The sequence below is a fragment of the Macrotis lagotis genome, chromosome 7 (assembly GCF_037893015.1).
Source record: "Macrotis lagotis isolate mMagLag1 chromosome 7, bilby.v1.9.chrom.fasta, whole genome shotgun sequence".
NCBI lineage: Eukaryota > Metazoa > Chordata > Mammalia > Peramelemorphia > Peramelidae > Macrotis > Macrotis lagotis.
Window position 1 is genome coordinate 537996 of NC_133664.1, and position 11428 is coordinate 549423.

The following is an 11428-nucleotide window of genomic DNA, read 5'->3' on the forward strand; positions in this document are numbered from 1 at the left end:
ATGTATGTCATGGAACACTATTGTTCTATAAGAAACCAGGAGGGACGGGATTTCAGGGAAGCCTGGAGGGATTTGCATGAACTGATGCTGAGTGAGATGAGCAGAACCAGAAGAATATTGTCCACCCTAACAACAACGTGGGAGTGATGTTCAACCTTGAAGGACTCGCTCATTCCATCAGGGCAACAATCGGGAACAATTTTGGGCTGTCTGCAAAGGAGAGTGCCATCTGTATCCAGATAAGGAGCTTTGGAGTTTGAACAAAGTTCAAGGACTATTCCCTTTAATTTAGAAAAAAACAGATATCTTATTGTCTGATCTTGTTGCCTCTTAGACTTCTCTTCTCTTTAAGGATATGATTTCTCTCTCATCACACCCAATTTGGATCAAGGTACAACATGGAAACAAAGTAAAGATTGACAGATTGCTTTCCATGGGGGGGAGTAAGATTGGGGGAAAAACTGTAAAACTCAAATAATATCTTTAATAAAAATAAATTAAAAAGAACCTGAGGGGGAATTATGGATGTGAGAATCTTTCTGAGGGGATGTATCAAGGATAGTGTGAGAGGACTTCAGACGCAAATATGTGTGTACACATATATGCATATATGTATTTTGAAATGAGAGGGGAAATTGAGTGGGAATTGAGGTTAGAATCTATAAAAAGCAAGCTTGCTGTGCTTTCAGTGTGGCTCTCTAAAACACTATTTTGGTATGTCTATGAGATTGCCCACCCTTTGCTCCAGAAAAGTAAATAAAAATGTTTCTTTTGCTCAGAAACAGTCTCTGAAAATTTTCTTTAGTGTATTTTTAGCCCACACAAAGTCAAGTGGGGGAAAGCTGTTGGCCTGGCCTCCAAGAAGGCAGGCTGATGCTTCTGGATTGCATCACCAACAGGATGGAGCAGTGGACATTTTCTCTGATCCTTGTGACACTACAAAACTTCCCAATCTAGTATTACGTGTAATCGATCCAAACCATTTTGGCTGTCTCCATGAACTAGGGATGAAGAGAGTCAACCATCACCACTTAGGCATTCTTTACTCTTCAAAGAATGTATAAAGAAAAACAATCTATGTGAATGTGCCAAGTCTTTGTAGTTCAGATAAAGGACTTGGGATAATTGCCATGTAAAGCAGTCAAAAGTCTGCAAGGGACATCATTCCCATTTGGATTTCCCCTAAGTGTGTTTTCTAATCCTGGAGAGCCTTTAGAGAGGACTATTTCCCTATAATATTAGTCTTTAGTATCTTATTCTGAATATCTGTGTTTTATCAGAAAATGTCATTTTTCCTCTTGTGTATTTAAAAAAAATTCCATTAAAAAAAAAACAAATCTAATGAGCTAACAAGTCATTGATCTAATCCCTAAGCCACTCCTCCTCCATCATCCTGCTATAGCACTTCCACAAAACTGCTCAAGGACCATGGACAGACCTCAGTTCCAACCCCTGCCCTCTTCCCAGTAAACAAAAAGGAAGTGGCTTGCTAGTTCTGACTGGGAGAGCACTAAAGCAGAACTTTACTTCAGAGAGCACCCTGAAGAACAAAGGAAGTTGGGGCAGGCCCAACATCCATCTGGGTCCATTCTAGCGTCCCCAGAAGTCCTATGCAAATTGTACAGCAAGTGAAGAATCAGGAACACTGCTAACTCCAGTTCCTGCCATCAGAAGCAGACAGAAAGTGAGCAATATAGGGGGGGGAATTTAAGGGGGAAAGACTGAACATATGAAGCATCTTTAGAGGAAGAAAACTGGAGGAGAACTTGAGAGGAAAAACTAAGAGGAAATTATAAATAGCAAAAGAGATTGTGGCTTCTAGATAAACAAGTCTAGAATTTGCAAATGAGTATTTCAAGACAAAGGAAAATAAATCAGCGCCTAATGAGGCAGAGAAGTCTGTGGATTCCCTAAAGAGCTTGGAGTCACAACATAGGATTCCCGAGTGGTTTAAAAGAGAAACAAGAACTGGAAAAGCAGAATGGAGGGCCTGCACAGCAGAAATAATGACCAGAATAGAAAACACAAATCCAAGGAGGCAAGTCTTACTAAAGTGAAAGACAACCTGAAAGAAGAGGCATGAAAATCTTAAAGACAGGAAAACAGAGAAATAGGGCAAGGATTATAGAACTCCTGGAAGAGCATCACAAGTCAAAAAACTTGAATAATACAAGAAATACCACATGAAAGCTACTAGAACTTCTGACCTCTAAAAGCAAAATGCCAATAGAAATATTCCACAGATCACTCATAAGGAAAGAACCTATGCTGCAAAATCTGAGACATTGACTATGTCTTTAAAAGTGTGTCTTATTCTGCATTCTGATTCTTCCTCAGTGAGTTTCCTCATTAGTCCTCTGAAGTCCTGTGTGGTCATTCAGCATAATAGCATCCATCTACATTTCATATCTTGTTCATTCTTTCTCCAATTTATGGGCACTCCCTTAGATTCTTATTCTTCATTACCCCCAAAAGAGCCATAAAAATTTATGCACATCTTCTTTCTTCTTGCCTGCTCTCCCCTCCACCATTATTTTTCTCTTTTCCTCTCTCTCCATTCCACATGTGTGGTGTGAACCTGACTCTGTAGGACTTCAATTTTGGCTGCTTGCAGTGTTTTTATGTTAACCTAGAAGCTCTGGATTTTGTCTATGATATTCCTGGAAGTTTTCATTTGGGGATTCCTTTCAGGAGGTGACTTGTGGATTCCTTTTATTTCTACTTTGTCCTCTGGTTCTAAGAGATGTGAGCAGTTTTCTTGATTTCTTGAAAGAGCATGTTTATGAATTGATGTTGAGTGAAGTGAGTAGAACCAGGAAAACATTGTTCATATTACAAGAACATTGTATGATAGACTTAGCTCTTCTCACCAATGCAATGATCAAAGAGAATTCGAAAAGATTTGTGATGGAAAATGCATCCACATGTAGAGAAAGAACTATGGAGCATGAATTCAGAACAACAAATACCATTTTCACTTTTTAAAAATCTGTTTTTTTCTCATCTCTTTCCCTTTTATTCTGATTCTTCTTTCATAGCGTAATAAGGAAATATATTTAACATATAGACATATATATAAATATAATAACCTATATCAGATAATTCACTATATTGGGGAGGGGGAGGGAAGGGAGAAAGTGAGAAAAATTTGGAACTCAAAACCTTTCCAAAAATGATTGTTAAAAATATCTTCACATGTAAATGAAAAATATACCAAAAAATAAATATCTGGTTTAGACTCTTGATATGATGTTCAGATAGTTAAAATTTTTTTCTACTTAAAATTTTTCTTTCCAGGCTAGTTCTTTTTCTATGAGTTGCTTTACATTTTCTTCATGCTGCTTTGTTCCAATGTTTCTTGGTGCTTCATGGCATCTTTGACTTCTAATTTGTCCATTTGAATTTTTAGGGTATTTGTTGTTTAGGCAGGTTTTGTGGTCTCTTGTGACAAACTGTTAATTCTCTTTTCAATTCTTTTTTCTATAACTATAATTGCTTCTCCATTTGTTCTCCTCCAGTGCTCTCATTTCCATTTATTAAAAAAAATTAAACTTTTTAAAACTCTTGCTTTAATCTCTCTCCAGAATTCTAGTTGAATTTTTGCCCAAAGTGTGCTTTTCTCTGAGGTTTTGCTTGTAGATGTTTTGGCAGTCTCTTCATCTGCATTTGTGTTTTACCATAATAACTCATAATGGTGATGTTTTGTTCACTTGTTTGATTGCCCATTCTTCCAGCCTACTTCTTGCTTGGTCCTACTGACTTGGATTTGGTGTTAGGGTGGGGCTCTGTGGTACTTCTGAAGGGAAGCTCCAGGTTTTTAATGGAGGGTTAGGGTTATTCTAGAACCTGAGTTTCCAAAGGGATCTGATTGAGGGCAAGGTCTAATTGCTATCTCCTGATCTGAACTCTGCAAACTTCTCACCTCAAGGTTGTCTAGTCATACCAGATCTAGAATTATATTATAAAGCTGCAATCATCAAAACTGTTTTGATTGAGAAACAGAGAAATGGATCAATGGAATAGATTAGATACACAAGACACTGTAATAACTAACTAATCTATTGTTTCATAAACTCAGACCTTCTGGGATAAGTCCAGCTTCTGGTATATAAGTTCACTATTTGTCAAAACTGCTGAAAAGCTTGGAAAATAGTATGGCAAAAACTGGGCATAGACCAACATTTTATATCCTATACCAAGATAAGGTCAACTGTGGGTATGCGATTTAGACATAAAGGGTTATACTATAAGCCAATTATAAGAGCCTAACAGATCTATGGAGAGGAAAAGAATTTGTGGTCAAACAAGAGATAGAGAACATTGTGAAATGCAAAATGGATAATTTTGATTCCAATAAATTGTAAAGTTTTTGCACAACCAAAACCAATGCTACCAATATTAGAAGGAAAGCAGAAAATTGGGTACTCCTGACTCCAGGGCTGGTGCCTGTGCCACCTAGCCGCCCTGAAAGCAGAAAATTGGGAAGCAATTTTTACAGTCAGTTTTTCTGATAAAACCTCATTTCTAAACTATATTGAGAACTGTGTCAGGTTTTGAAGAATACAAGTCATTCCCCAATTGATAAAAGGATCAAAGAATATAAACAGGCAATTTTGAGATGAATAAATTAAATCTATCTAAAGTAATATGAACAAATGTTCTAAATTACTATTAATTAGATAAATACAAATTAAAACAACTCTGAGATACCACCTCACACCTATCAGATTGGCAAATGTGGCAGAAAAGGAAAATGATAAATGTTGGAAGGGATATGGGAAAACTGGGAGACTAAAGCTCCATTGGTGTAGTTGCCAACTGATCTAACTATTCTGGAGAGAAATTTGGAATTATGCCCAAAGGGCAATAAAATTGTGCATACCCTTTGATCCAGCAATACCACTGTTAGGTCTGTATCTCAAAAAAGATCTTAAAAGGAGGGGGGAAGCCCACATGTACAAAAGTATTTATAGCAGCTCTTTTTTTTTTTTTGTTGGTAAAGAATTGGAAATTGAAGGGATGCCCATAGATTAGAGAATGGCTGAACAAGTTGTGGTATATGAATGTAATGAAAAACTATTAATGTATAAGAAATAATGAGTGGTCAGATTTCAGAAAATCCTGGAAAGACTTACATAAACTGATGTTGAATAAAGTGAGCAGAACCATATTGTTATAACCAAGTAAATTGTATGAAAATCAACTATGATAGACTTAACTCTTCTCAGACTTGTGATAGAAAATGACATCTACATCCAATAAAAGAAATATGAAATCTGATAGCAGATTAAAGCAACCTATTTTTACCTTTTAAAATTTTTTGTCTTTTCTTTCTCATGGTTTTCTCTTTTGTTCTGATTCTTCTTTCACAACATGACTAATATAGAAATATGTTTAACATGACTAAGCACATATAGCCACCTATAGCAGAATACTTGTTTCTTGGGGAGGGGAAAGGGAAAAGAGGGAAGGATCAAAAAATTTTTACAAGAAAATGAAGGTTCAAAACTATCTCTGCCTGTAATTGGGAAAAAATTAAAAGTAAACTAAATTATTTAAAAAAATATAGTCTCCCCTTCTCCCTCTCTCCTACCCCACCATCAGCAAGCTGGGAAATTCTGATGGTTCAATAGCAAATGCTTAGGCTCCCCTTTGGTCTGGGATTCCTGCCCGGATTATTCCTCTTCAGACTGGGTCAGATGCTTGAAGTGAGATCTTGCTTTAGGCCTGTTGTCTGAGCCATACCACTGCTGCTATTATCTTATCCAGGGTTTCCTTTTTGCTCTGCCTTGGATTTGCCACCTAGACTGTTCTAAAATAGAGTGAGGAGTCCCTTCAATTCCTGAGAACTCTTTAGGCTTCAGACCAAAGAGAAAGAATGATTTCTTTGGATCTTTCCACACCCCAAGGAAATGACTCTTGGATGGATGATGTGTGGCAAAGGCTAGGGCTGACTCTCTTAACCACCCTCAGAATAAGTGGGTGCTCCCTTTCCCCTTAGAGGAGTGGCGCTGTGCTCAGGTTTGAGTGATTCGGGTTCAGATGTTCATGAGCCACAACTGAAACCCAGGACTCACCACAGTAGGAGCTAAAACAATTCCCAAATATTATTCCTTCTTAGCCCAGGCATAACAAGTCTGACATTCTTTTGCCTGAGTTTACTGAAGTGAATCAGTAACCCAGTCTTTCCTGTCCCCAAGCAGACTAATGGGGTACTTAGCCATTCCCACAGGACCCAAGAACACATGGAACATCACAAGTGATGCAATTTTTGTATTGTCTTGCATGGGGAGCTTACCCTGGGAAGATCATTCAAGCCCCAAATCAGATTGTTTTGTCATTATATCTATTTATATATATACACACACATGCAGACATATTATACATGTGTTCTGTGCCTGAACTTTCACCAGAAGGCAAGGGGAGTGGTGGTATGGCCTTGGGCTAATGAATTCTCCCCACTGGAGGTTTTACTGAAGAGCCTTTCTCAGCATATTGGTCAGAGCTGCAACCCCTTCCCTTACCAGAGACCACCAGAGACCACCAGAGAAGTAACTCTTAGAGGTGACATGTATAAAATGCAACCAATAAGGGAGGAGAGCAGTGATGTTAGCAAGGATCCCATTATTTAGTTTCCTCGTCTAGCTAATTTTTTTCCTTAACTCTGTGTTTTCCACCAGTAGAAGGAACAAAAATGTCAATACTGCAACTTTTGATGTCCTGGGGCAAAGGCCTGTTTATCCTGGTTCCATTTCTGATTTCATTATCTACTTCCTATTGACAGTGATGTTTGTTGCCTCTCCCCGAATGATTGCCCCTGGAGGGAGGTGTCTCCCCAATGGAACGAGATGCTCTGCATAGAGTCACCCTTATTATGATATGGTTATCAAAGGTCTCTGATGAACTTCAGAGTCTTGCCCTCCTCCCTCGGTTTTCACATGGCAATGGTATTAAGTGATTTGGCCAAGACCATTCAGCTAGTAAGTATCAAGTGTTTAAGGTCACATTTGAACTCAGGTCTTCCTGATTCCAGGCTGATGCTCTATCCACTGCATCTCCTAACTGCCCCTTGCCGAGCCTTTTGTGAACTGATCAGTCCTTGTTCTGGTTTATAATATTTTAATGGATCCTTTAATGAAGTTTGCTATGATCTTCTACCTTCACAACATGGGCCGCCTTCCCAACACATTGACTCTGGGCTCTGACAATTAAAGAACTCATTCATTCTCCAGCCTGGCCTGTGTGGAGGCTGAGAGGGCTAGGGAAGCAAGGAGGAACACCCTCAAGGAGCCTGGGAACTCCCAACTGGAAGGAATAGCTTGGACTCTAAGCAGTGAATGCTGCAGGGTCAACACCAAGGGGCCCCTCCAAAGATTGTTATCTCTCACCTCTTCTCTCTCTTTGTCTCACTCTGTCTTTTCTTTTGTCTTTCTCTCCCCTCTCCCTTCCCCCGCCCCCTTTCAGTCTGCCTCTGTTTCTTACTCTTCATCCAGGACAATTTTCCCTCACTTGCTCTTTCCCTCACTGTTCCTATTTTCCTCCCTCTTCTTTCTCCTATTCCATCCTCAGGCCTTTACATCTCATCCTTTGTGTAATTCCTCCTCCATTTCCTTTTCTTTCTTCCCTCCATTCAGCATTTGAGGTTCTACTCTTTCTACTCTCCATCCCTCCTGTTCTCCTTTCTTCATAAAAGCAAAACAGCAATCAATCCATCATTAAGTGTTCATTAAAAGTTTGTGGGAGAAAGCAATTATAGGTAGGCCTTGTCTCTGTATCCAGACTGCCTTCAAGGTGCTGGAATATGTACAGCCATATACTCATCCATCTATCTACTATTGTCTCTATCTAGTTAACTGTTTATCTCCTACCTAGTCAGTCATCCTTTTCATCCTTTTCCATCTCTCTCTCTCTCTCTCTCTCTCTCTCTCTCTCTCTCTCTCTCTCTCTCTCTTTCTCTCTCTCTCTCTCTCTCTCTTTCTCTCCTTACCTATCCACTTATCCATCTATCATCTATATTTATCTATTTTTGCAAATATACCCCCCCATCAATAAGAAAACAAAACAAGCTTTTGTTTCTCTAAGAAAACACACACAGAATTGCCTTGTTCAGCAGGTTCCCTTGTTTTAGACCTGACTCAAGTTTGCAGCTAAAAGGTTAGCCAAGGACTACAGGGAAAAAAGGTGGGACCAAGTTTTCAGTCCAGCCAACCCTGGGTGCTAAGGGGCAAGTCATTTATCTCTCAGATAAGTCTCAGTTTCATTGTCTGAGAAATGGGCATGATCATCAAACTCTTCAATTGATTTCACAAGCTGTCATACGCAATGCACTGTGTGTGGAGGATGAGCTGAAGGCTGTCCCAACAGTCCAGATGAGAGGACCAGGGCCTGAGCTGCCTGGGGCTGCTGGGGAGGGGCAGGAGACATTCAGTGGACCAGGGGTCCCTGGGATAATGGTCATGCTGTGAGCAGAAGGGAATGGATCTAGTTTGGGGAATGTCAGTCCCTCTTTGAGTCCAAGGGCAAATCTCATACATACCTAGTCCTTGAATTAAATAGCAACTCTGAGGTTCTACTGGGTCCACTTGACGGAAAATATTCATCTGGTGTCTGCAAAAATATAATTTCATAACAGGAAAAAAATGAACTCATGAAACCCACGAATATCTTTGGAGGCCTCTATTGGCCTCTACTGAGGGTCTTCTCCATCATCCAGGGGGCATAACTAGCCCAGGGGTCTGGCACAGGGTAGGTGCTTCATCTAATTTAATTGATTTCTCTGCTTGAAGCCTTGAGGGTGTCACTTTCTCTTACTGAACCTCGGTTTCTTCATCTGGATAGTAAGGCTAACAGGAATGGTTTCAAGGGAAAGTCTAGACACGAGCAGAGTTTGAAGCCTGTATATCCCCCACATACAATGGGAGAATTTATGGTTCCTGAATTAATTAGTGATCAGCACCAAGCTGTTGAAATGTCATAGGCAAAGATCTTCCTCTCTTAACAGACTACACAGGTGATAATTCATGATTTCTTTTTAATTGATTTTATTTTATTTTTCCAATTACATGCTATGGTTGTTTTTCAACATTCATCTAGTTGCAAATTTATATGTAAGTCATTTTTCTACCACCCTCCATTCCCTCCCTCTGGAGATAAGCAGTCTGCTAAAAGTTGTCCACATATATAAGGGGGAAGAAAGAAACAAGAGATAGGAAGGAAAAAAACATAAAAGAAGTATTAAAAAACTGAATATAGCATACATTCAGATTCTGTATCCCTCCCCTTCCCCCATCTGGACATCTGGATGATGTGGTCCATTGCAGGTCTCCCAGGGTGGCCCTAATTCTTTGAACTGCTGAGAGGAGTTGCATCCATCACAGTTGGTGAACTTACAATGTTTTTATGTGTACAATGTTCCCTTAGTTCTGCGCCTTTCTCTCAGCATCAGTTCATCTAATTCTTTTCATGCTTATCTAGTCTGACCATTCAAGGCTCCTTATATAGAACAATAGTATTCTATAACATTCATGTACCATAATCTGTTCAGTCATTCCCCAGCCAATTTCCAACTCTTCATCACTACAAATAGTTTTGAACATGTGGGACTTTCCCCATTTTTAAAATTTCTTTTGGATATAGGTCTAGTATTGATATTGATAGTTGGTGTTTCAAAACAAGCTCCTAGTAGAAATTTTTTTCAAAGGATCATGGGAAGACTGAGCCAGGAACTCCAGTTTCAACTCTGAGCCTCTCTATTTCCTTGTCCCTTTATTAAGGTGCTCCAGCCAGGTACTGGAAAATCACTCCCGAGCAGGGAACTTGCTTGGCTTCATGTCCATAACCAGTCAAGTGCCTACACAGCTCTGGTGCCCAGGGATGCCCTGGCAAGGAAGAACTTGTAATGTGTATGCCACAGGTACATGACTTGCACAGTGCCCAGCCGGGTGCCTCAGGAATGTTATGATATGGGCTGTGTCAAAGCAAGGACAGTGCCCACAGGCTGAGCTTTGCCAGGGTTTTCTTCTCCCCAGAAAGACTGGAAGTTTTTATGGTTCTCTTTCTTATCAATCACAGGAATTATAAACCTCCTTGGACAGCTCCGAGAAACCTTGGGGTCACTGGGGGAGGGAAAAGGGAGGGAATTTCTTTACTAGTTTAGATAAGAACTTGCAGCCTGCTCAAGGCACATGCTTGGAACCAGGGCACTGCCAGGCTCTGGGTCCATGAGTCTGATCACCACTCCTCCCCTCACTGTACCTTCAGTCTTGGTCTTAGCTTTGGGAAATGGGGTGGGACAAAGTTAAAGGCAGCAGCCAGGACTCTTCCCTCCTCTGCCACCCCTCTCAGCTGCTGGGCTTCTATGGACAGCTTTCTCTCTGGGATTGTCTAGAGTCCTTTTTTGGATTTCTTTAGGTCTCTGTCTCTGTCTCTCTGTCTCTCTCTGTCTCTCTGTTTCTCTGTGTCTCTCTGTCTCTCTCTGTGTCTCTCTATCTCTCTGTGTCTCTCTGTGTCTCTCTGTCTCTCTCTGTCTCTCTCTCTCTGTCTCTCTGTCTCTCTCTCTCTCTGTCTCTCTCTCTCTCTCTCTCTCTCTCTGTCTCTCTGTGAGTGTGAGGGCATGTGGGGAACAGGCTGAGGCTCAGTTAAAAATCCACAACTCCATCCTGCGAGGCAGCCCCCCCAAGGGCTCCAGATCCTATTCCCCCCCCCCAAGAATCTCTCTTAGACCCTCCAAGAACTGAGGAGTGCCCAGGCAGCCGGGGGTAGGGGAGCGCCCACACCCAGCAACTTCTGTAGGGGTTGCCCGGCAGGAATGAGAGAGCACTGGGTGGCCCTGCTCTGCCTCGATGTCCCAGTGCCCGTGGTCCGAGGGCCGGCCCAGGACTGTGCCAGCCCCCTTGGCCGCCCCCAGAGTGCCCAACTCACCTCAAGGTCAGGAATCTCTCCCCCAAGAATGCCAGAAGCAGCCCCAGGACCGTGAGCGCCAGCAGCTTGGCCATGACCGGGTAGTCAGACGGCCGGGGCCGGAGGAGGCCAAAGAGATACTGTGGGCAGGAGCCCGAGTGCCAGGCAAGCCTGAAGGCCAGCTGCCTCAGAAGGCAGCGACACCCTCAGTCTCCTCCTCCGGTGCCCTTGGGGCCAAGGGCTCCGCCCTCCTGCTCCGGTTGGTGCCCAGAGGAAAAGGGTGGCCCGAGGGAGGCTCGGGGTGGCCTGTCGGTGTCAGTCCGTCAGTCCGTCCGTCTGTCGGTCAGTCCGTCTGTGTGGGCCAGTGCCTTTTTAGGGGCGTCCGACCCCCTGGGAGCAGGAAGGTAGTGCCCCCTCCTCCCCAGCCCGTGGGAGACGCCTGGCCTGGCCCGACCCAGACAGGCGAACTCTCTTGGACCAGGACCCCCTCCCCTCCCCAGGAAGGCTGGTGTGGTCTGAATTCCCTTCC

General features: G+C 42.1%; 1 protein-coding gene across 2 annotated transcripts in view; it reads right to left on the reverse strand.

Annotated features, from left to right (window-relative positions):
- The window catches only part of LOC141494293 (serum paraoxonase/lactonase 3-like), a 29348-nt gene extending 18250 nt beyond the window's left edge, over positions 1-11098 (reverse strand). The window contains exons 1-2 of one of the 2 annotated variants that reach the window (XM_074195354.1): positions 10921-11098; positions 8537-8607 (exon numbers count right to left, since the gene is read on the reverse strand). In XM_074195354.1, coding sequence (XP_074051455.1) covers positions 8537-8607; positions 10921-10994 — 145 coding nt within the window. In that variant the 5' untranslated portion in view covers positions 10995-11098. The remainder of the gene's footprint in view (positions 1-8536; positions 8608-10920) is intronic. The other variant, XM_074195353.1, reaches the window with a different exon arrangement.
- Between the last annotated feature and the right edge of the window lie 330 nt (positions 11099-11428).